The sequence below is a fragment of the Lepus europaeus genome, chromosome 4 (assembly GCF_033115175.1).
Source record: "Lepus europaeus isolate LE1 chromosome 4, mLepTim1.pri, whole genome shotgun sequence".
NCBI lineage: Eukaryota > Metazoa > Chordata > Mammalia > Lagomorpha > Leporidae > Lepus > Lepus europaeus.
In genome coordinates, this window is record NC_084830.1 from 122,807,944 (window position 1) to 122,829,754 (window position 21,811).

Genomic DNA, 21,811 nt, shown 5'->3' on the forward strand with positions numbered 1-21,811 from the left:
GTTGGCGTGGTTCCACTAAGGCTACCAATTCTGCAAGGTACACCTTCCTAGCAGTTACTGATCTCAGGATAGGTACCTGATTTGAACTGAGCCAATCAGAGTTATCCCTTGTGATGTCAGACTCAGTAGAAGAAACACAAAAGTGTCTCTTCCCACCTTGGAAGCCTAATTGAAAAAACGGTACTTATTCCCCACAAGGTGACAGTCCTATCTTCTACCAACTGGGGGAAAGAAACCTGTCCACAATAAAGGAAAGGAGAATCAGAGAGAGTTTGGGTGATATTTACTAAGTTCCTGAGAAAAATTCCCAGTTTCCTGGTTAATATATGTTCTTGCTCTATTTAAGTTAGTTTTAAATGACATATATGAATAAGTTTACAATACGTAGAACAACCCCTTTTGTCCTTTGTAAGCACAAAGCAGAGGTCCACATAAGGAATTTGATGACATTATTAAGGTAGAATTTAGTAAGCATTTACCACATGCAGAACCCAATGAGAAGCCAGTTATATATATATTATGTCATGTGATCCTCTGTTGAGACAGAAAAACATTATTCCCTAATGATCCCTTTCTACACACACCAATTCAGTTTGGGAGACTAGCATTCATTCCTCCTGAGTCCAATGTCTTCAGTGACCTAAGTACCTTCCATTGAGCCTCATCTCTCAATATCATCACATTGAGAGCCAGGCTTCCAGCACACGAACCTTTCGGGAAACACACTCAAACAACAACACTACCATTATTACAGATGAATGTAATCGCTATTATGACTAGCAGCAGAATATTGTCACTGTTTATTCTGTGCTAGGGACTACTGTAAATTCTTTAAAACATTACCTCATTTACTTGTCTGAAGCAGCATGGTAGGCTTCTCCTATCCTCCATTATAATAAGACAACTCAAGCACAAAGATGTCACATCATTTTCCAAGTCCTAAGAAGCAAAAAAGATTCAAAGATGAACAATCTGGTTTCAGCGTTCCAGTTCATAACCATTCTGCTATACTCGCTTAATTAACTTATCAAAATGACTAAGCTACTAGGAAAGAGAATTACAGAATTTGGGCATAGGTCTGTCTGACAGCATAGCTGATTGTGCTCATTATACACTATCCTTTCTTCTCTGTAGGTAACTGGTATTTCACAGTACTGCACATAAATGGGGCGCCTGAGGTTGTGCAATACTTAATTTACATGGCTCTTTGTGGCAATCCTCATCATGTGACTAGAAACCAAATATGCTGACTTTTAGAGGGGAACAGTCAGGTACGATCAAAAACAATACTCACAGGCCCAGATACTGAAACCAAGGTGTACTTGTTTGCCTGTTGTCATTTGGGTAGTGCAGGAAGTAGAAACCAAGATGGAATCAGAGCCAGCACCACAGCTCACTTGGCTAATCCTCCGCCTACAGTGCTGGCACCCCAGGTTCTAGTCCCGGTTGGGGCGCCAGTCCTGTCCTGGTTGCTCCTCCTCCAGTCCAGCTCTCTGCTGTGGCCCAGGAGGGCAGTGGAGGATGGCCCACGTGCTTGGGCCCTGCACCGGCATGGGAGACCAGGAGGAAGCAGCTGGCTCCTGGCTTCGGATCGGCGCAGCGCCAGCCATAGCGCGCCAGCTGTAGCAGCCAATTGGAGGGTGAAACAATGGAAGGAGGACCTTTCTCTCTGTCTCTCTCTCTCTCTCTCTCTCTCACTGTCTGACTCTGCCTGTCAAAAAAAAAAAAAAGATGGAATCAGAAATGTAAGAGATTTACAGGGGGAGACCCTATAAAAGAGTAAGGGGAGAGAGGGCAAGAGAAGATGAGGAGAGCCTCAGACAGCAAAAAGTTCTGACACCTCTCAAGGAAGAGAAGCAAAGAAGGAAAGAAGATGGGGTAGGAAGTGTCCAGTTATAGCATACCTCTGGGGAAATCTGGGGAGCTCAGGGCAACAACATCTTATAGAGGAGTCCTCGCTTATGGGCTGGGAATTGTTCAAAGAGACTAAGGACTAACTGATCACCGAGGAGTGGTTGCTGGAAGCTGTCATTCAATCACATTTTTGCATCTGGTTCTCTTGAAGCGAGCTTCAGAAGGTGCCTTTCCATGGCTACCATGCCTGGGTACCAAGAATTAAACTCCTCTGGGGTAAACACGGGAGAACCAGTCATGTGAGATAAGCAGTCAGTGTCCATTGTCTACTACTGCTCCTCACACATAGGAGTAATTAACACTGCTGAGTATGCCTTCCTTCAAAACATGTGTTGGTTTGGCCTCACTGAAAATGTCAGCTCATTTAAACATGTTTTCCTAAAAAGTGGTGGGTGGGGTGTTTTCTCGTTTATTATTCTACCGTGGACAGATTTAAATTGCCACAAAGAAGTTACTATGGAAACTGCTCCCCAACTTAAAAGATAAAAGGTAAAAATGGAACACTTGGTTGGCATGCAAATGGTTAGTCTCAGGAGACCACTTGTTAACAAACTGCTGGTTTGGTTTTTCTGAGTCCTTGAAGGGGCTCTTTGGAACAAATGTAGATAGGCAGGTTTTTTTGGTCTTACATCCCACAGGACCCCAGCTGACTGTGAAAACATCACAGGTGATGAGAAATCTTGAATAAGTTTAGGTCCACCCAAACTTGGAATTGGGAAGCACAAAGTGGACAACGATACTGTACTCTCAGAATAGCTCTGGTGAGGCTGACTCTGCCCTACCATAAACATACAAACAAGCTCAGGGTGGAGAAGGCGGGTATTTTTGTGTCAGGCCCATTCTGGAGGTGTACTCTGGACTGGCTGGTTTGAAAGTTAACTTACTGAGTTCTTACTTAAGCGGAGTTGTTTCTCCTTCTTATCTCCTTTGGCCACATTCCATTCTTTGAACCCTGGGCCTGACAGTTCTTTCAACAAGGAACATAACCTTCTCATTTGATAGCTCCTTCCTCTACTTATCTCTGCTCAATTTTACCAGACCTTCCCCACCCCTTCTCCAACTCACTTTGTGTGAGCCCAAGCACTCCTATCTTGACAAAGCTCTAAGACAGTTCTGTTCTGAATTCTGTTCTTTATACTTTTTTGCCTGACAATTCCTTCAATTTGCTTCTTCCAGGGCCTTAATCCCAAAGTCTTCCTGAAACGCCTTTCAAAGGCAGCATTACAGAGGCAGAGGCATAGGTAAGTAGGTAAGGAGAGAGAGAGATCTTCCATGTGCTGGTTTACTCCCCAAATGGCCGCAACGTCTGAGCTCTGCCAATCTGAAGTCAGGAGCCAGGAGCTTCTTTCGGGTCTCCCACACGGGTGCAGAGGCATTTGGGCCATCTTCTACTGACTCCCCAGGCCATAGCAGAGAGCTGGATCAGAAGTGGAGCAGCTAGAACTTGAACTGGTGCCCATATGGGATGCCAGCACTGCAGGCAATGGCTTTACCTGCCATGCCACACGCTGGCTCCTTCCTGCAGATCTTATGGACAGTTCTTTTTTATCTTTCAAGTTCAGCTTAAATACAGTGTCCTCAAGGAGGTTGCAAATATTTTCATTATTTTTCTCTAACGTCATTCTTGATAACATCATCTTATTTTCTTCAAATACTTATTATTTACAATTATCTTAAATGTTTCCTTGATATTTATCTGCTTCCTCCAATGACCTTTAAGCTTCAAAGGGCTTGGACCCAGGTGTTTTCTCCACTTCTGACATATAGAAGATGCTCAATAAATATCAGAAGATATTTACAACTGTAAAATTGAAGCAGTTGGGCCAAATGAAATTGAAGGTAACATAAGCAGTGACAAAAATAAGTAAGTGAAAAAGTGATAAGTCATTGCAACAAAACACTGAAAGCAGTATTTATATGAGGGTAATTTTAAAAGATCATGGAGGGTAGGCATATGGTACAGCAGTTATGATGCCATTTGGGATTCCTAAATCCCATACTGGAGTGCCTGGTTCCAGTCTTGGCTTCTCTGCTTCTGATCCAGTTTTCTGCTAATGTGCACCCTGGGAGGCAACAGGCGATGGCTCAAGTACTTGAATTCAGCGCCTTTGGCTTTGGTCTGTCCCATCCCTGGCAGTTGAAAGCATTTGAGAGGTAAACCAGAGGATGGGAGATCAATCTGTCTCTCTCTTTTCCCTGCCTTTCAAATAAAAATGAGCTTAAACAAAGAGTTCACAGGATCTCTGCCTATACCAATAGTGCAAACGGAGCCAAGTGATTCTCCAGGTAGCACAGTCCATTCTTGGATTCAAATTAGTAAGCCTTATTTTTATACACCAAAATGAACTTACTTTTACCTCCACTTTTTCATGAACTTTTTGAAATACTGTCATAATTACGCTTCAAGAACACAAACTTGCAAATTCTGGGGTGTACCATATACAAAATATGTACATATGGACATATGTGTATGTATAGTGTTATTTATCTAATTTCCCATAGAGTGTGAACTAAGTGTCTAAGGTTTCTAACAAAGTATCTCACAGGGATATCAGGTAGCCGTCTAAATACAGACGACTGTATTACAGAATTAGAGTGGAAAGACTTAGAATACAAATTCTTCAGTTTAAAGGGGTGGAAATCAAGGCCCAGCAATACGCTTGGACATTTTATATACCAGCCACATTTCCTTCTAATCATTAACATGACACTTCACATTTGAATGCGGCTAGAACCGGCACCAGGGGTTCAGACACTTCAGCGTTACCAAAATCACCTGGAGAAGGTTTCAAAGCTCAGGACGCAGGGTCTCAACTCCAATTTCCGGGTTGGCAGGATTGTCTGGCGCAGAGGAACCAGAGTTTAGGCGAAACCCGCCTAACCCCGGAACCCCAGCCGTCCGGGCGCGCAGGGAAACTGCAAATCCCGGCGTGCCCCGCGCGCCGCAGGCGGAGAGCCGGGCACTTCCGCCCCACGCAGCGCCCCTGCCGCCACGTCTCGACGTGTCACCGGCGGCGCCGTGGCTGTGGCTAGGGAAGGAGCTGACGGAGGGAGTTCAAGGCGGCGGGCGGTGGCGGCGGTGACCCCGGCCTGGACCGGCCCCGGCACGGAAATATCCAGGGGTCCGTGGGGAGCAGGAAAGGAAGGGGGCGGCCCGAACTGCGCGGGCACGATGTTGAACATGTGGAAGGTGCGGGAGCTGGTGGACAAAGCGTGAGTATCGGGACAGTTGTGGCCGAGGCCCACGCGGGGGAGGGGAAAGGGGAGGTGGTCCCGCGCTCGGGGTCGTCCGCGTCACGCCCCCCACCCCGGCCGGCCCCATCATGGCGGCAGCCGGCTCCCTCTCCGGTCCCGGGCCTCGTTCCCACCGGCGAGGCTGGGAAGGGACCCTCCCCCGTTTCAAAACATTCTCTTAGCCTTCTTCTCGCCTATGCAGGCCTTCCTATCTTTGCCCCTATCCCAACCCCTGAGTACGGAGCCTTTGGTCAGGGGAGTGGCGGCTTATCTGGAGCTGGGTCACTGCCTTGGCTGGAGCACTGTCTTGGCTCCAGGCTCAGGGACGGCTTGAGGGTGGGGGACACAGTGCACTGGCCCTCGGTGTCCCTCAGGGTGTGGTACAGAGAGACCTTAGGCTTGTTCGGGGTGTGTCTTTATTATTATTATTTTTTTAACCTTGCTGGGCTTTTTATTTTAAATCCTAATGAGCTTGAGTGTTGGAGTGGGTGGTAGGTGTAACAAGTGGCCATTGTGGTCAGGCTGAAGTTACTTAAGAGGAGACTCATGGTCTGCTTTCCCAGCACTAGTGAAAGTCAATCATCATATAACTTAGTGTGGTTATTCTCTTTTGTTTCCTTTAACACTCCACTTCTTTCTTGGTGGGCCACTTGTTCCATTCCGTTTCATTAAGAAGTCATTAAGGAATTTCCCCTAAAAAATAAAACATTCCAGCTTCATATCCTGTTGATCTGCTTTTAACTTTCCAAACAGGTAAAATAGCCAGTACATACGTGACTTTCTTTAAGACTGGAAAAAACTTCAGTGACTTACTGCAATAAAAACACTTAACACCTAAACAGAGTATCAGATATAACAGTATGATCTAGGCCAGCAGGAAATGAAGTTTATAAATTCAGCCAACCCTTCCTTTTGAGTTGTAGTGATGATTATGCAATGTGTGGTGAGAAAGATTCATTTGTGCCACCCACCTAACCCAAAACCAGGAAGTGTAGATGGCAAACTTCTTGACACCAGAAGACAGCATGATGCACTCTGGTTTGGATAACGGATCAGTTAAAACTAGAGTTTCACCTATTTTAAAATTTTTCATTCAACCAAAAAGACATTAGAGTGCCTAAGGAGCACAGGTTGCAAACTTGCAGAGCTGTGTTCAAGCATTGTAACCGTGGGCAAGTTTCTTAACTTCACAGTGTCCCAGTTTTCTATGGTAGAAAATGAAAATAATGATACCTAACTCAGAATGTTGTGAAGATTAAATTGCACATAAAGCAGTTTAGTAAACTTTTGAAATTATACCAGATGTTCTGCATTTTAGAGTGAGATAAATTAAGAGAAACTGCGGGTTTCAGAAGTGTTTGCTTTATTTATTTATTTATTTATTTATTTATTTTGACAGGCAAAGTGGATAATGAGAGAGAGACAGAGAGAAAGGTCTTCCTTTTTGCCGTTGGTTCACCCTCCAATGGCCGCTGCGGCCGGCGCATCGCGCTGATCCGAAGCCAGGAGCCAGGTGCTTTTCCTGGTCTCCCATGCGAGTGCAGGGCCCAAGCACTTGGGCCATCCTCCACTGCCTTCCCGGGCCATAGCAGAGAGCTGGCCTGGAAGAGGGGCAACCGGGACTAGAACCCGGTGTGCCGGCACCGCAAGGCGGAGGATTAGCCTGTTAAGCCACGGCGCCGGCCTAATAATTTTTTTTTACAAGTGTTCATTTGTACATTAAACCCTTCTGATACTTTTGGGCTGTTTTGCTGTCTATATACCACTTGCTTTTGGGTACCAATTATAACATAGTAATTGGTTCACCTCTAGATCCAAGTTCATTAGGAAACGACCTTATTTTAAGATTTATTTATTTGTTTGAAAGCCTGAGTTACAGAGATCTTTTATCCACTGATCCTCTGCTCAAATGGCCACAACGGCCCTGGCTGAGCCAGGCCAAAGCCTGGACCTGGGAGCTTCTTCCTGGTCTCCCATGTGGGTGGCAGGGGCCCAGTCACGTGGCTGTCTTCTGCTGTTTTTCCAGGCTCATTAGCAGGAGCTGGATTAGAAGTAGAGCAGTGAAAACTCAAATCCCCATTGATAGGGGATCCTGGCTGGCATCACAGGCAGCTGCTTAACCTGCTAAGCTTTAATGCTGATGCCTCAACTTTTTTTTTTTGACAGGCAGAGTTAGTGAGAGAGACAGAGAGAAAGGTCTTCCTTCCGTTGGTTCACTCCCCAAATGGCTGCTACGGGCGCGCTGCGCCGATCTGAAGCCAGGAGCCAGGTGCTTCCTCCTGGTCTCCCATGCGGTTGCAGGGCCCAAGTGCTTGGGCCATCTTCCACTGCCTTCCCGGGCCACAGCAGAGAGCTGGACTGGAAGAGGAGCAACCGGGACAGGACCAGCACCCCAACCAGGATTAGAACCCTGGGTGCCAGTGCCGCGGGCGGAGGATTAGCCAAGTGAGCCACAGCGCCGGCATCCCCCAACTTTTTAAAAACTTTTCCAAAACTACCTCTTTCTTTCAAGTCCGAGGAGTGCAAAAGAAAACCACCAACAAACAGTGTTATTTTAGAGGACTAAATTTATGGTACTTAAAAATTTGAAGAAGCTGTACAGTTTTCAGATGGTAGAATTCAAGGCCATGTTCCTGCTATGGTTGTCTTTTCTTATTTGTTTATCTTTATCACTAATGTTACTAATGTGCAGGTTAAAGTCATTGAGTGAGTAGTTATCAGGTCACCTAATGGAAGACCTGTTGTTGAAAAATAACTTTTGTCTTCCTTTTTATTACCCAGTTTAGAATGGAAATTGAAGCAAATTATTCAAGAATGTGTAAGAATGTTGCTGCCAAGGACCTCTTAAAGCTTTTGTAGGTGTTTGACACATGATAGTATGTTTAGAACATGAGGTTATTTTACTAACTACTCAGGATTTAGTTTTCGTCTTTCACTAGCACAAAGAGAAGAAATTTCTTCCCCCAAAATGTAAATATCTTAACAGAACATGTACCTGTGTCACTGCGTCCAGTTAGACTGTGTACCTTAAAATGCCGTAATTTAAGTGAAGCAAATCTGTTGAATGCTCTATCAAAGGTTTAAAGTGATGACACTTAGAAATGAAGAGGCAGTGAAGTGATTAAGGGCTGCTCTGATACCTCGGTTAATAGACTCAAGGCCTGTGTGATAGGTCACTGGATTAGGGAATTTGAGGGATTGGGTTCAGATTCCAACTTCGCCTTTTAAACTAGTTGTGTGTGTGATCTGAAACAGAATCACATGAATCTACAGATTTTGGGTTCACTATCTGTAAAATGAAGGGAGTGGGCTAAGGTGAGACCTTTTCCAACTTTGATGGCAATTTAGAGAAATGAGTTTCCATCAAGGAAGAAATAATTGAAACTAGAGCTTCACAATAGCAGGTAGAGTTTAGGCTGGAAAGGGAAATTTTTCAAGTGATAATTAGTAGATTTGTATTTGAATTTTTTTGCGATATGTACAGTTCATGACTCAGGAAAATTGGGTCTTACACTGCATATCTTCATCCAGTGAAGTTTACTTCAGAAAGAAAAATGTACTCTTTCAAATGTGTTCCCTAGAGCAGCTGCTTACTTATTTCTAATGTAGTAGCAGTTCTTAAGTATAATGACGTAAGTCAAACATTGACTTTTGAGACCTTGAAGACTTTGGGAAGGTGGGAGGATATTTTCTACAGTTGTTACACTTCCTGGTGGTATTAAATGGATCTGTTTATGCTGAGCATTGTGGAACTGAGAGAAAGCAGATGGAGCCATAGGCTAGCCGAGTTTGGAGTGCCAGTTTCCTCCTACTGGTAGTCAGGTTGCATAAGAGGCAGCTGTGGCAGGAAGGGGTAAGTGGCATCACTCCTAGTAAGAGGGACTAACTTGTCCATAGTCATCCTGTGCCTTACAACCCATTATTTGAGGCAATGCTAAAATTGTATCTGTTTCTGTTTCTCCTCCCCATAGCTGATATAAATTGAAAGTTGCTGCAATTCTGTTAATTTATTATTATTATTATTTTTAAATATTTATTTGAAAGAGTTACAGAGAGAGGTAGAAACAGAGAGAGAGGTCTTCCATCTGCTGGTCCACTCCGCAGATGGCCACAGCGGCCGGAGCTGCGCCGATCCAAAGCCAGGAGCCAGGAGCCTCTTCCGGGTCTCCCACATGGGCACAGGGGCCTAAGGACCTGAGCCATCTTCCACTGCTATCCAGGCCATAGCAGAGAGCTGGATCGGAAGAGGAGCAGCTGGGACTGGAACCGTTGCCCATATGGGACACTGGCGCTGCAGGCTGGGGCTTTAATCTGCTGTACCATAGTGCTGGTCCCCAGTTCTGTTAATTTTCTCTCCAGGTTTGAAGAATGCAGTGAAGATGACACAGTAGTGGTAGATCAAAGCTGCTATTTATTGTTCAAGCCCAGCCAAACCTTCTCTTTTCTTTCAGAGGGTGATAAGTGGTAAATCTGTTTTCATCAGTTGCCCTTTATCTTTTTGTAGTAGTGATTCAGAGAACTCTGGCTAAGGTCCTAAGGCAGCTGCTATAGATCATCCATTTTAAGATATTCTAATAATGATGGCTTGCATTTTCACCATACCTTATTTTTGTTGTAGTATATTTGGTTGTTTTTAGTTCTTAAAAAGTTTAGATAATATACCAGGTTCAAAAGTACCGTTCTAGTCTAGCTGACTCCAGAAAGTACGGTTGTAGTCTAGTGTTTTTATACAGAGTGCTTCTTTTTTTTTTTTTTTTTCTTTTTCTTTTAAACAGGCAGAGTGGATAGTGAGAGAGAGAGAGAGACAGAGAGAAAGGTCTTCCTTTTTGCCATTGGTTCACCCTCCAATGGCCACTGTGGCCGGCGCATCTCGCTGATCTGAAGCCAGGAGCCAGGTGCTTCTCCTGGTCTCCCATGCGGGTGCAGGGCCCAAGCACTTGGGCCATCCTCCACTGCCTTCCCGGGCCATAGCAGAGAGCTGGCCTGGAAGAGGGGCAGCCGGGATAGAATCTGGCGCCCCAACCGGGACTAGAACCCCATGTGCTGGCGCCGCAAGGCGGAGGATTAGCCTGTTGAGCCATGGCGCCGGCCCAGAGTACTTCGTTCAGTTATTTCAACAAGAATAGATTTACTATTTATTGACTTAATACAGAATTTTCTGAACTCGCAAAGTACAATACCTGCCTGCAAGAAACTTGCCACTACAAACATGGTACAACTGGTATGGATTAATGGTTTTACTTTTCTTTCTGCACACATTTGCCCCCTTATTTTTCCTGTCTCACCCATGAAATATCTGTCCAGTACTTCTTGGAACTTGAAAACAAAGATAAGATGATTGTCAGCTTTCTAGTCTTCCCATGTCAACTTTTCTTTGAACCAATTGTAGGTAATTGTTATTGTTAAAAAAAAAAAAAAATTAGTCTCCTAGTAAGTAGACACCAGTAGGTACTAAGAATTTAATTTCAAAGAGAAAGGAATTTATCTTCTGCTGGCATCTGGTAGAGAGATTTTCTGTAGTTTAAATTTATCTATTTAGTACTATTGTCAAGGTGCTTTTAAAAACCACTTAGCTGCCTCTTATGTTTTCCTGAGCCCATTAGTGTTAGTTTACAAGTAGTTTTTCATCTGTTTACTGATAATGTCCACTAAAAGTACTTAGTATTTTTTATTTTAAGTGCCAGTCACTAGTACTCCTAGGTTTCACAGTATGGCTCCGTTGTTGAGTTTCTTCCTGTACTCCTCTTTTTTCCTACTTATTTCTAATGTTTATTTACTATTTCCTGTAGGAAAAAAGAAGCCATATAGACAGCTTAAATATCTTTTTAACCTTCTGGAAACTTTATTGTTTAGGTTTGCTACCTAGCTGGGATTTTTTTTTTAGCTTTTGTGCAGAATTTCAGGTATTTCCAAAAATAGAAAAACTGCTGTGGTGAACTATTGGGCACTTGACCTTGCCTCAACAATTTCACTAATCTTTATGAGTGATACTCCTAGCTGTGACCCCCATGCCATATTATTGCCAAGCAAATCTCAGAATCTTGTTTATAAATACATCAATCCCTAAAGTAAGGAATTATCTTTTTAAAGTTATAATCACTATATCATTATTATGCCTTAAACAAAAAGTGATTCCTTAAAATCAGGTACTCAGTATTCATTTCTTAATTGCTTCAGAACTCCTTTTTGTTTTGGATGGGTGGGTCTAGCCTTTAATTCTCTTAATCCATAGGTTGAAGCACTCTTCTTTCTTCGCCCCTAGCAGTGTCTTTGTTGAGAAAATAGGTTGTTTGCCTTTTTCTTAGTCTGGATTTTTACTCATTGCATGCTCATGGTATTGTTTACATGTTCCTCTATTACTCTATAGGCTCAGAGTATGTTTTTAGTACTGTTAGTGTTCCTGTATATAAAAAGTTATCCTTCAGACTCAGCTGCATGTTCCTTACCCTTCTGATAAAGCTATTTAACTGTGTGTGTGTTTTTTTTTTGTTTTTTGTTTTTTTTTTTTAAGATTTATATATTTGAAAGGCAGAGTTACAGAGAGGGAAAGACACGAGAAGAAGAGAGAGGAAGAGAGAGAGAGAGAGATTGGTCATCCATCTGCTGGTTCTCTCTGCAAATGGCCATACCAGCAAGACTGGGCCAGGCCAGAACCAGGAACCTGGAACTCCTTCCTGGTCTCCCACATGGGTGATAGGACCCTAAGTATTTGGACCATCTTTTTGCTGCCTTTCCACACACATTAGCAGTGTCCTGGATTGGAAGTTGAGCATCCAGGACTCAAACTGGCTCTTGTGAGGGATGCCAGTGTTGCAGGTGGCAGCCTTAACTTGTTATGCCACAATTCTAACCCTTTTTTTTTTTTTTAAGGATTTGTTTGTTTGTTTGAAAGGCAGAGTTATAGAGAGGCAGGGAGACAAAAAGAGGTCTTCCATCCCCTGGCTCACTCCCCAAACAGCTATAACGGCCAGAGCTGAGCTGATCCAAAGCCAGGAGCCAGGTGCTTCTTCCTGGTCTCCCATGCAGGTGCAGGGGCCCAAGCACTTGGGCCATCTTCCACTGCTTACCCAGGCCACAGCAGTGAGCTGGATCAGGAGTGGAGCAGCCAGGACTCGAACTGGTGTCCATGTGGGATGCTGGCACCACAGGCGGAGGCTTAGCCCACTATGCCTCAGTGCCAGCCCCTAGCCTGTTCTATTAAGGTATCCTTTTGTATGAACTTTACTTGTCCAGTCTAATTGTGTGTGTTTATTAATTTATGTATTGTTCTTTTTCAAATATTTTATTAGTTGAATAGGTCAAGTTATAAGAGAGACAGAGACAGTGACAGAGAGATTGAGAACCTTCCATCCACTGCCTGTTTCACTCCCCGAAATGGCCACAATGCTGGTGGCTGGGCCTGGGGAACTCCAGGAGTCTGAAACTCCACTGGTCTCCCATGTCAGTGCAGGGGCCCAAAGATGTGGGCCATCCTCTGCGGCTTTCCGACTCATTAGGGAACTAGATCAGAAGCAGAGCATCTGGGCTTTGAACCATTGCCTATATAGAATGTAGGTGTGGTAGATGGGCCACAATACTGGCCCACTATTAATTTATATTTATGTTAATTTGCCAGCCAAACTAATTTTTCCACTATAGGTAAGCACATGCAGGTAGTATTTAATGGATCTAGGAAGCAGTTAGTGGTTTGAAGATGAGCATTGGGTTGAAATCTTAGGCCTACTATTGAGAACATTGGTCTTGGGCATTAGAGTAGTGGCTCTGAATTTCCATAAATATGAGTGGAAATAATGATATTTGTTTTACAAGATGAGATAATTATTTGTGAAACACCTATTATATACTTGATATGTAATAAACTGTTGAAATGTCTTATTACACACAAAATAATATTTAGAAAAATCAAAGGAATACAGTGCTTGAGAGAATAGATACCCATCAGACTGCATTTTTACAAATATGTAAGGACTATATGTATTTATTTTTAAAAGATTTATTTTATTTATTTGAAAGAGTTACAGAGATAGGTAGAGCCGGAGAGAAAGGTCTTCCATCTGCTGGTTCACTCCCCAAATGCCTGCAACGACCAGAGCTGAGCTAATCTGAAGCTAGGAGTCAGGAGCATCCTCAGGGTCTCCATACTGTGTGCAGGGGCCCAAGGACTTGGGCCATCTTGTACTGCTTTCCCAGGCCATAGCAGAGAGCTGGGTCAGAAAAGGAGCATCTGGGATTAAAACCAGTGCCCATAGGGGATGCAGGCACTGCAGCCTGGAACTTTAACCCACTGTGCCACAGCACTGACTCCAGGACTGTATATATTATTTTTTGTTTAAAGATTTTATTTATTTATTTGAGAGGTAAAGTTACAGAGAGTGAGAGGAAGGGACAGAGAGAAAGTTCTTCCTTCCATTGGTTCACTCCCCAAATGGCCACAACCACTGGAGCTGCGCTGTTCCAAAGCCAGGAGCCAGGAGCTTCTTCCCAGTCTCCCACGTGGGAGCAGGGGTCCAAGGACTTGGGCCATCTTCTACTGCTTTCCCAGGCTATAGCAGAGAGCTGGATCGGAAGAGGAGCAGCCAGAACTAGAACCAGCGCCCATGGGATGCCGGTGCCGCAGGCGGAGGATTAACCTATGCCATGGCGCTGCCCCAGGATTGTATATATTAATCTAAACTCATTTTCCTTTGGACACTCCTAAAACTTTTAACTGAAAAAACAACTTAGCCTACATGTAGGAAAACTCATTTAAATACCTGTTGTGTGTGCCATGTGTTATTTTTACCAAATTATAAATCTTTTACTTAGTATTTTAAAGCATATTGTAGAAATATCTGAACAGACATGTGAGGAATAGTCTTAGGAAGGACATGTTGCAACTTCCATCTGCCAATTCTTGTAATATTTTGTTACACTTGTTTTGTATTTTCTCAAAATTTTAAAGATAGTGCTAATGTAAAACATTTCTTTCACAGCAAAATAATTCATTTTGTGAATATGAATTGAAGCTCTTTATCCTTACGAGACTGAGTAATATTAAGAAAAGGAGCTCTCTGAAATAAGTAATGTCAAACTCATGATCTTTGGCGTAGATGAGCAGTATATACAGGAAACGACATTGCAAAGAGGGCTTTGCGGTTCTTTAGCACACTTGCTCAAATTGACAAGAAATTGTTTTTGGCTTATCAGCCTTTTATTCTGAAAATTAAATAAAATTAAAGGAATATAACATTCTCATGTTGGAGTCAATTTATAGTTATGGCTTGTGGATAGATTTGGCTGTTGAATTATTAATTTTGAGTCTTAATGTGCAGTAATAGCCATGCATGCTTTTACTTAAAAATATTCTGTAGGTGGGATCTGGCCTTTGTAATTAATAAAATAGCAAATAAGAGAAAGAATAGTCTAGTCCGCCTGCGGCACTGGCACACCGGGTTCTAGTCTTGGTCGAGGCGCCAGATTATGTCCTGGTTGCCCCTCTACCAGGCCAGCTCTCTGCTGTGGCCCGGGAGTGCAGTGGAGGATGGCCCAAGTCCTTGGGCCCTGCACCCACATGGGAGACCAGCAGAAGCACCTGGCTCCTGGCTTTGGATCAGCACAGCGCCAGCTGTGGTGGCCATTAGGGGAGTGAACCAACGGAAAAGGAAGACCTTTCTGTCTGTCTCTCACTATCCACTCTGCCTGTCCAAAAAAAAAAGGGGGGGGGGGGGAATGCCTTCTTTGACATGCATTTTGTTTAGTTCTAAATTTTTAGGTGAATATATAAAATCTGCATGATTCTAATACATGTTTTGCAATTTTCACACAAACTCACCATTATGTGGAAAATATGAATGCATGCTTTTGAAATGTTTTGCTCAAGAATTCTCATCCAAATAAACTTACGTTGTAATAAAGACCTTTTTTGAAAATTCAGTTTCATATTTTTCTTGCCATTTGTTTTCATGCGTTTTTAATAACAGGACAATACAAGTAATATTGAACTTAATTTCTATTTTACTCATTTGTTGTCATTTTTTAAAGTGACTTAAGTTGTTTGGCTGGAACACATGTTTTTAATTGCAGTGAAACTGCCAAATAGACTTAATTGTCTTATAGCTATGAGTTCAGTTCTGGATGAGGTTTTTTTGTTTTTTGTTTTATTTGAGAGGTAGAGTTACAGACACAGGGAGAGACAGAAAGGTCTTCCATCCACTGGCTCACTCCCTTAATGGCCGCAAGGGCTGGAGCTGGGCCAATCCGAAGCCAAGAGTCAAGAGCTTCTTTTGGGTCTCCCACATGGGTGCAGGGGACCAAGCACTCAGGCCATCCTCTGCTGCTTTCTCAGGCCACAGCAGAGAGTTGGATTGGAAAAGGAGCAGCTGGGACTAGAACCGACGCCCACTAGAACTGGCATCACAGGCAGAGGTTTAGCCTACTACACCACGGTGCCTGCCCCCTAAATGAGCTTTTGAAGTATGCTCATTTCTCGTGAAGTCAAATGCAATTTTTTTTTAACATTTATTTGAAAGGCAGAGAGAGATGTTCTGTCCTCTGTTTGACTCCCCAGATGGCTGCAGCAGCCAGGTCAGGGCCAGGATAAAACCATGAGCCAGGAACATCATCCTGGTCTTCCACGTGGGTGGCAAGGGCCCAAGCACTTGGGTCCCATTGCACTGCTTTCTCAGGTGCATTAGTAGGAAACTGGATTGAAAATGGAGCAGCCAGGAGTCAAGCCTGCTATATACTGGCCTACACAAAATAAAACTTAATCCTATAATCTGTTCTCCACGTAACAGCAAGAGTTCGTGTTCCGTCTGCTCCAATGGAAGGAACACCTTTCTCTCTGGCTCTCTATCTCTACCTGTCAAATAAATAAAAAATTTTTTAAAAATGAGCAAACACTGTTCTCAAAGGAGATCACCTAGATTTAATATTAGACTGTTTTTCAGATGTAACCAATGACAAGATGCCAGGCTTCTCTGTGTCCAGCTTCTACACATGGCAAATGCTCAATAACTATTTTTTTTTAATTTTTTTTTTTTTATTTATTGACAGGCAGAGTAGATAGACAGAGAGAAAGGTCTTCCTTTTTGCCATTGGTTCACCCTCCAATGGCCGCTGCGACCGGCGCATCTCGCTGATCCGAAGCCAGGAGCCAGGTGCTTCTGCTGGGCTCCCATGCGGGTGGAGGGCCCAAGGACTTGGGCCATCCTCCACTGCCTTCCCGGGCCATAGCAGAGAGCTGGCCTGGAAGAGGAGCAACCGGGACTAGAACCCCGTGTGCCGGCGCCGCAAGGCGGAGGATTAGCCTGTTAAGCCACGGCGCTGGCCTCAATAACTATTAGCTTTTATTAGCAGAAATATCTGGACTTCAGCGACACCTTCTGTACTATGTACTGACTTAATGAAATCTGACATATTCAAAGATAATTACTGAGCACCTACTATGTTATGCACTTTTGTAGTAGTTGGTAACACTGTGATAAACTGCAGTCACTGTTCCCTCAAGAAGCTTAATTTCAGAGGCAGATGGCTACCTATAAATAAAAGAAGGCAGGCACAGGGGAAAAGTGTTATGTGCCACTGTATGTTATGTAATACAAGTGGGAGGCCTACACAACATGGAGATAGCAAGGCAGAGTAGTGAGAGATGAGGTATAGAAGGCAGAAAAATGCCAGATTACGTGGAATCCAGTAAGCAGCGAGTGTCTTCAGAGAACCCAATAGGGGTTCTAGAAAGATACAACTTGGTATTTTTAAAGATCCTCCGCCTGTGGCGCTGGCTTCCCTTATGGGTGCCGATTCTAGTCCCAGCTGCTCCTCTTCGGGTCCAGCTCTCCACTATGGCATGGGAAAGCAGTGGAAGATGGCCCAAGTGCTTGGGCCCCTGCACCCATGTGGGAGTCCTGGAGGAGGCTCCTGGCTTCTGACTTTAGATCAGCGCAGCTCCGGCCATTGTGGCCATCTGGGGAGTGAACCAGCATATGGAGGACTTCTGTCTCTGTCTCTGCCTCTCACTGTTTGTAACTCTACCTCTCAAATAAATTTAAAAAAAAAAAAAAAAAAAGACATAATACTTAGGATTCTGAACCAATTCAGTGAGAGTATTTGTTAATTTTTCCCTGTGTCCACCTATTATAAAAATTTTTTAGCTTCTTGTAGTATTCTGAATAATGTCTGCAAATTGGGTGACCGTTAATGGAAGAGAAGCAAACAGACATTTCTGTAGACAAAAAAAGAAAATATCTGCTATTATGACTGTGTTTTCTGTAATCAGTCCCAAGAAATGAGATAGTCATGATCTGTATCACTCTTCGGACTCAGTGGTCCTTTGTAACCAACTTATACAACTTTTTTTTTTTTAATTGATTTATTTAATTGAAAGGCAGAGTTACAGAGAGGCAGAGACAGAGAGAGAGAGAGAGAGAGAGTTTCCATCCACTGGTTCACTCCCCAGATGGCCTCAAGGGCCAGAGGTGTGCCATTCCAAAGCCAGGAGTCTCTTCCAGTTCTTTCAAATGAGTGAAAGGGCCGGAGGACCCAGTCCATAGCAGAGAGCGGGATTGAAAGTGGAGCAGATGGAACACGAACCAGTGCCCATATGGGATGTCAGCACTGCAGGCGGCTGCTTTAACCCGCTGTGCCACAGCGCCGGCCCCTACAACTTTTAAAAGTCTGATAATTGTTTGATCTTTATGTTGTGGTCAGTTTGATGTGCCTGTAGTGCTAATGTCTTTCTCGTCTTAATTTCTCTACAACTTCTAGTTGTTTTTTTTTTTTTTTTTGACAGGCAGAGTGGATAGTGAGAGACAGAGAGACAGAGAGAAAGGTCTTCCTTTTTGCCGTTGGTTCACCCTCCAATGGCCGCTGTGGCCGGCGCATCGCACTGATCTGAAGCCAGGAGCCAGGTGCTTCTGCTGGTCTCCCATGCGGGTGCAGGGCCCAAGGACCTGAGCCATCCTCCACTGCCTTCCCAGGCCATAGCAGAGAGCTGGCCTGGAAGAGGGGCAACCGGGATAGAATCTGGCGCCCCAACCGGGACTAGAACCCGGTGTGCTGGCGCCGCAAGGCGGAGGATTAGCCTGTTGAGCCACAGCGCCGGCCTCTAGTTTTTCTTATGGATCATTCAAAATGATCATTTAGGAATAATTTTCCTTAGTCTTTTTTTTTTAAGATTTTGTTTATTTGAGAGATAGAGTTGTGGTGGGCGGGTCTTCCATCCACTGGTGGAACAGCTGGAGCTGGACCGATCCAAAGCCAGGATTCAGGAGCTTTTTCCAGGTTTCCCACGTGGGTGCAGGGGACCAAGCACTTGGGTCATCTGCTGCTGCTTTCCCAGGCTACAGCAGAGAGCTGGATCGGAAGAGGAGCAGCCATATGGGATGCAGGTAGAGGCTTAGCCTGCTATGCCACAACACCAGCCCCTTCCCCTAATCTTTTATGTACCTGAACAAGTATTGCATTTTTGGCATAGGTTGTAAATACTATACAATAACTCAATACATTGTTGATTTCCTTACTAATCTTAATCATACCTTGTAAAGATCCTTCAATAAGTGTTTATTATTAAACACCTACAAATCCTGTAGGGTAGGGTAGGTGTGAGACAGACCTTAGGGCTCTGGTGGATAGCTTAAGGTTCTGTAAAGCAGATGCATTCAAATAACACATAAAAAAAAGGAAGGGCGTGATACAAGATTGTGTATCCAAATTTGGATACTATAAATTCTGTAGAAGAGTGGAAGAAAACAAGATTGAGCAAAAACATCATGAAGGAGATAGAGCATGGTATTTAAAAATAATATTTTCTGGGAAGACGATGTGGCCAAATAAGGTATCAAACATAGAGTAGAAACTCTGAAACACACGTCAGATGATGTAGGCTCACGGAGAAGACCCCACTCCCAAATGGTTTCAAGGATGAGATGACATCAGTAAATACTCTTGAGAACCTATTCTCTGTAAGGAGGTCTCTGTTCTACCCCAATTGAATAGTCCAAACTAAATAGTTTGAACCATAGATTTCTTTTTTGAGAACTTAAAGAAAAAATAAATTATAAAGGTTTTCAAAATTTTAGTAGTGAGAGTCTGTAAACAGTTGTCTTCCTGTCGGAAAAGTTGGGTTTTGGGGTGCATGTTTGGTGCAGTGCTTATGGTGCCGATATCCCTTACCAGAGTCTCTGGGTTAACGTATCAGCTCTGTTCCTGATTCCAACTTCCTCCTAATATATACCATAGGAGACAGCAGCTGTTGGCTCAAGTAGTTTGCTCTGTGCCACCCATATGGGAGACCCAGGTTGAGTTCCTGGCTCCTGGCTGTTGTGGGCATTTGGGAAGTGAACCAGTGGATGGGAGATCTCTACCTCTTCCTCTGTCTCTCTGCCTCTCTGCCTTTAAAATAAATGAATCAAATAAATTTAAAAATTTTAAAAAGGAAAAGTTGAATCTAGTTTTTGGGATTTGATAAAGCATCTGTTTAAGTAGTGAAAAATGAAAAACATAAGTATATGAATTTACAAATATGTGTTATAACAAACTTAGCACTTTTGTGGTATAGGATTTCTCATTATGCCATTCTGTTGATGAGAGTTTTAGAGTTACATGGTTTTAGATACTATTAATTGTTTTACAGTGTATTTGAATTTAGTCAGGTAGAAATGAAAAAGTCTGTGGTATCAGACTGTACAATATCAGACATTTGTGTCCACAGAGATGTAATTTTCTCATGTTGTGTAACTACAGGATGTCTGTTTCTGCCATTCACTTAGAAGAATTTTATCCTTTTTTTTCCTTAAGGCTAACAGATTTCAGTAATTTGTTCTAGACTTTTCTCCTAAAGGAGTAAGATGATAGATTCGATAGAGCTACCTTAATAGCATGTTTTAAGTAAGGTACCACCTATTTAAAATGTAACGGCTCTTAAGTGTGCCAGAATTGATCACATTTCTTTGGGTTTCAATTTTATTTTATCATTATGTGGAGTGGTAGGTATAATTGGATGGGAAACACAAATGAAAATACTTATTCTCCTTCTGCTGTATAAAACAGGGGTAAGATCTACCTGCCAGTACTATTTAGAGGAATAAATGAACTAATATATTGTGAAAACATTTACTGTTGTGTTCTCCATAAATTCTTTATTTTTTTAAGTTTAAAAAAGTTTTAACTGTTTTATTTGTATACTATAGGGTACCATTTGATGTTTTGCTACATGTGAACATTTTGTAGTATTGAACCATGTTAAACATACCTCCCCCAATTAAAACATTTTGTTTTGTTTTTAAGAAACATGTACAGAATATTAACACTATATTCACCCTGCTATGTAATGAAACACCAGAATTTTGTATTCTTTATTTTTTCATTTTTAATTTTTTTATTTGAAAGGCAGAGTTATAGAGAGAAGGAGAGACACAGAGGAAGAGAGATTTTTTTTTAAAGATTTATTTATTTATTTGAAAGTTGGAGTTACACGGAGAGAGGAGAGGCAGAGAGAGAGAGAGAGAGAAAGGTCTTCGATCTGCAGGTTCACTCCCCAGTGGCCACAATGGCCGGAGCTGCGTCGATCCTAAGCTAGGATCCAAGAGCTTCTTCCGGGTCTCCCAAGAACTTGGACCATCTTCTGCTGCTTTCCCAGGCCATAGCAGAGAGCTGACTTGGAAGTGGAGCAGCTGGGACTTGAACCGGTGCTCAAATGGGATGCTGGCACTGCGGGCGGCAGCTTCACCTGCTATGCCACAGTGCTGGCCCCAGGAAAAGAGATCTTTTATCCACTGGTTCGCTGCCCAAATGGTCGCAACTGCCAGAGCTATGCCAGGCCAAAGCTAGGAGCTTGGAGCTTCTTCTAGGTCTCCATGTGGGTGCAGGGACCCAAGTACTCAGATCATCTTTTGCTGTTTTCCCAGGCTTATTAGCAGAGAGCTGGCTTGGAAGTGGAGCAGCTGGATCTTGAACTGGTGCCCATATGCGATGTTGTTTTCACAGGTGGCAGCTTAACCCACTACATCACAACCGCAGACCCTTCTTGGTTTTTCTTTAGATTTGTCATTATGAGACAGCTTCAAAAATTGTAACCCAAAAGTTAACAGTTATAAATGAACAAAGACGATTTACAGATTTGTTCTAATTATAGAAATTTAAAAGTTGCCAAATATTTTCTTGAAGTTATAAGCCCCTTTCATGAGGCCAGCGCTGTGGCGCAGTGGGTAAAGTTGCTGCCTGCAATGCCAGTATCCCCTATGGGCACTGGTTCAAGTCCCAGCTGCTCCACTTTTAATCCAGCTCTCTGCTATGGCCTGGGAAAGCAGTAGAGGATGGCCCAAGTCCTTGAGCCCCTGCACCCACGTCAGAGACCCAGAAGAAACTCCTGGCTCCTGGCTTTGGATCTGTGCCGTTCTGGCCATTGCGGCCACTGGGGAGTGAACCAGCGGATGAAAGACCTCTCTCTGTCTCTCTGCTTCTGCCTCTCTGTAACTGTCTTTGAAATAAACAAACACATCTTTAAAAAGAAATAACCTCTTTCACAGTATAATTTTTTACTATTAAAATTATTTTAGTTACTGTTTTGCCATACTTGTAAAAACTAGAGTTGTTGTGTAATGCAAATAAAATTCTTATACCATACTTATGTGCATTTTCTTTGTTTTTTGTTTTCTTAAGATTTATTTATTTGAAAGGTAGAATT

The 21,811-nt window shown here is 43.2% G+C and overlaps 1 protein-coding gene across 2 annotated transcripts in view; it reads left to right on the forward strand.

Annotated features, from left to right (window-relative positions):
- Positions 1-4,905: 4,905 nt before the first annotated feature.
- Positions 4,906-21,811, forward strand: part of CLINT1 (clathrin interactor 1) — a 73,056-nt gene continuing 56,150 nt past the window's right edge. Inside the window, exon 1 of one of the 2 annotated variants that reach the window (XM_062188762.1) lies at positions 4,906-5,127. In XM_062188762.1, the coding sequence (XP_062044746.1) occupies positions 5,087-5,127 (41 nt within the window). In that variant the 5' untranslated portion in view covers positions 4,906-5,086. The remainder of the gene's footprint in view (positions 5,128-21,811) is intronic. The other variant, XM_062188763.1, reaches the window with a different exon arrangement.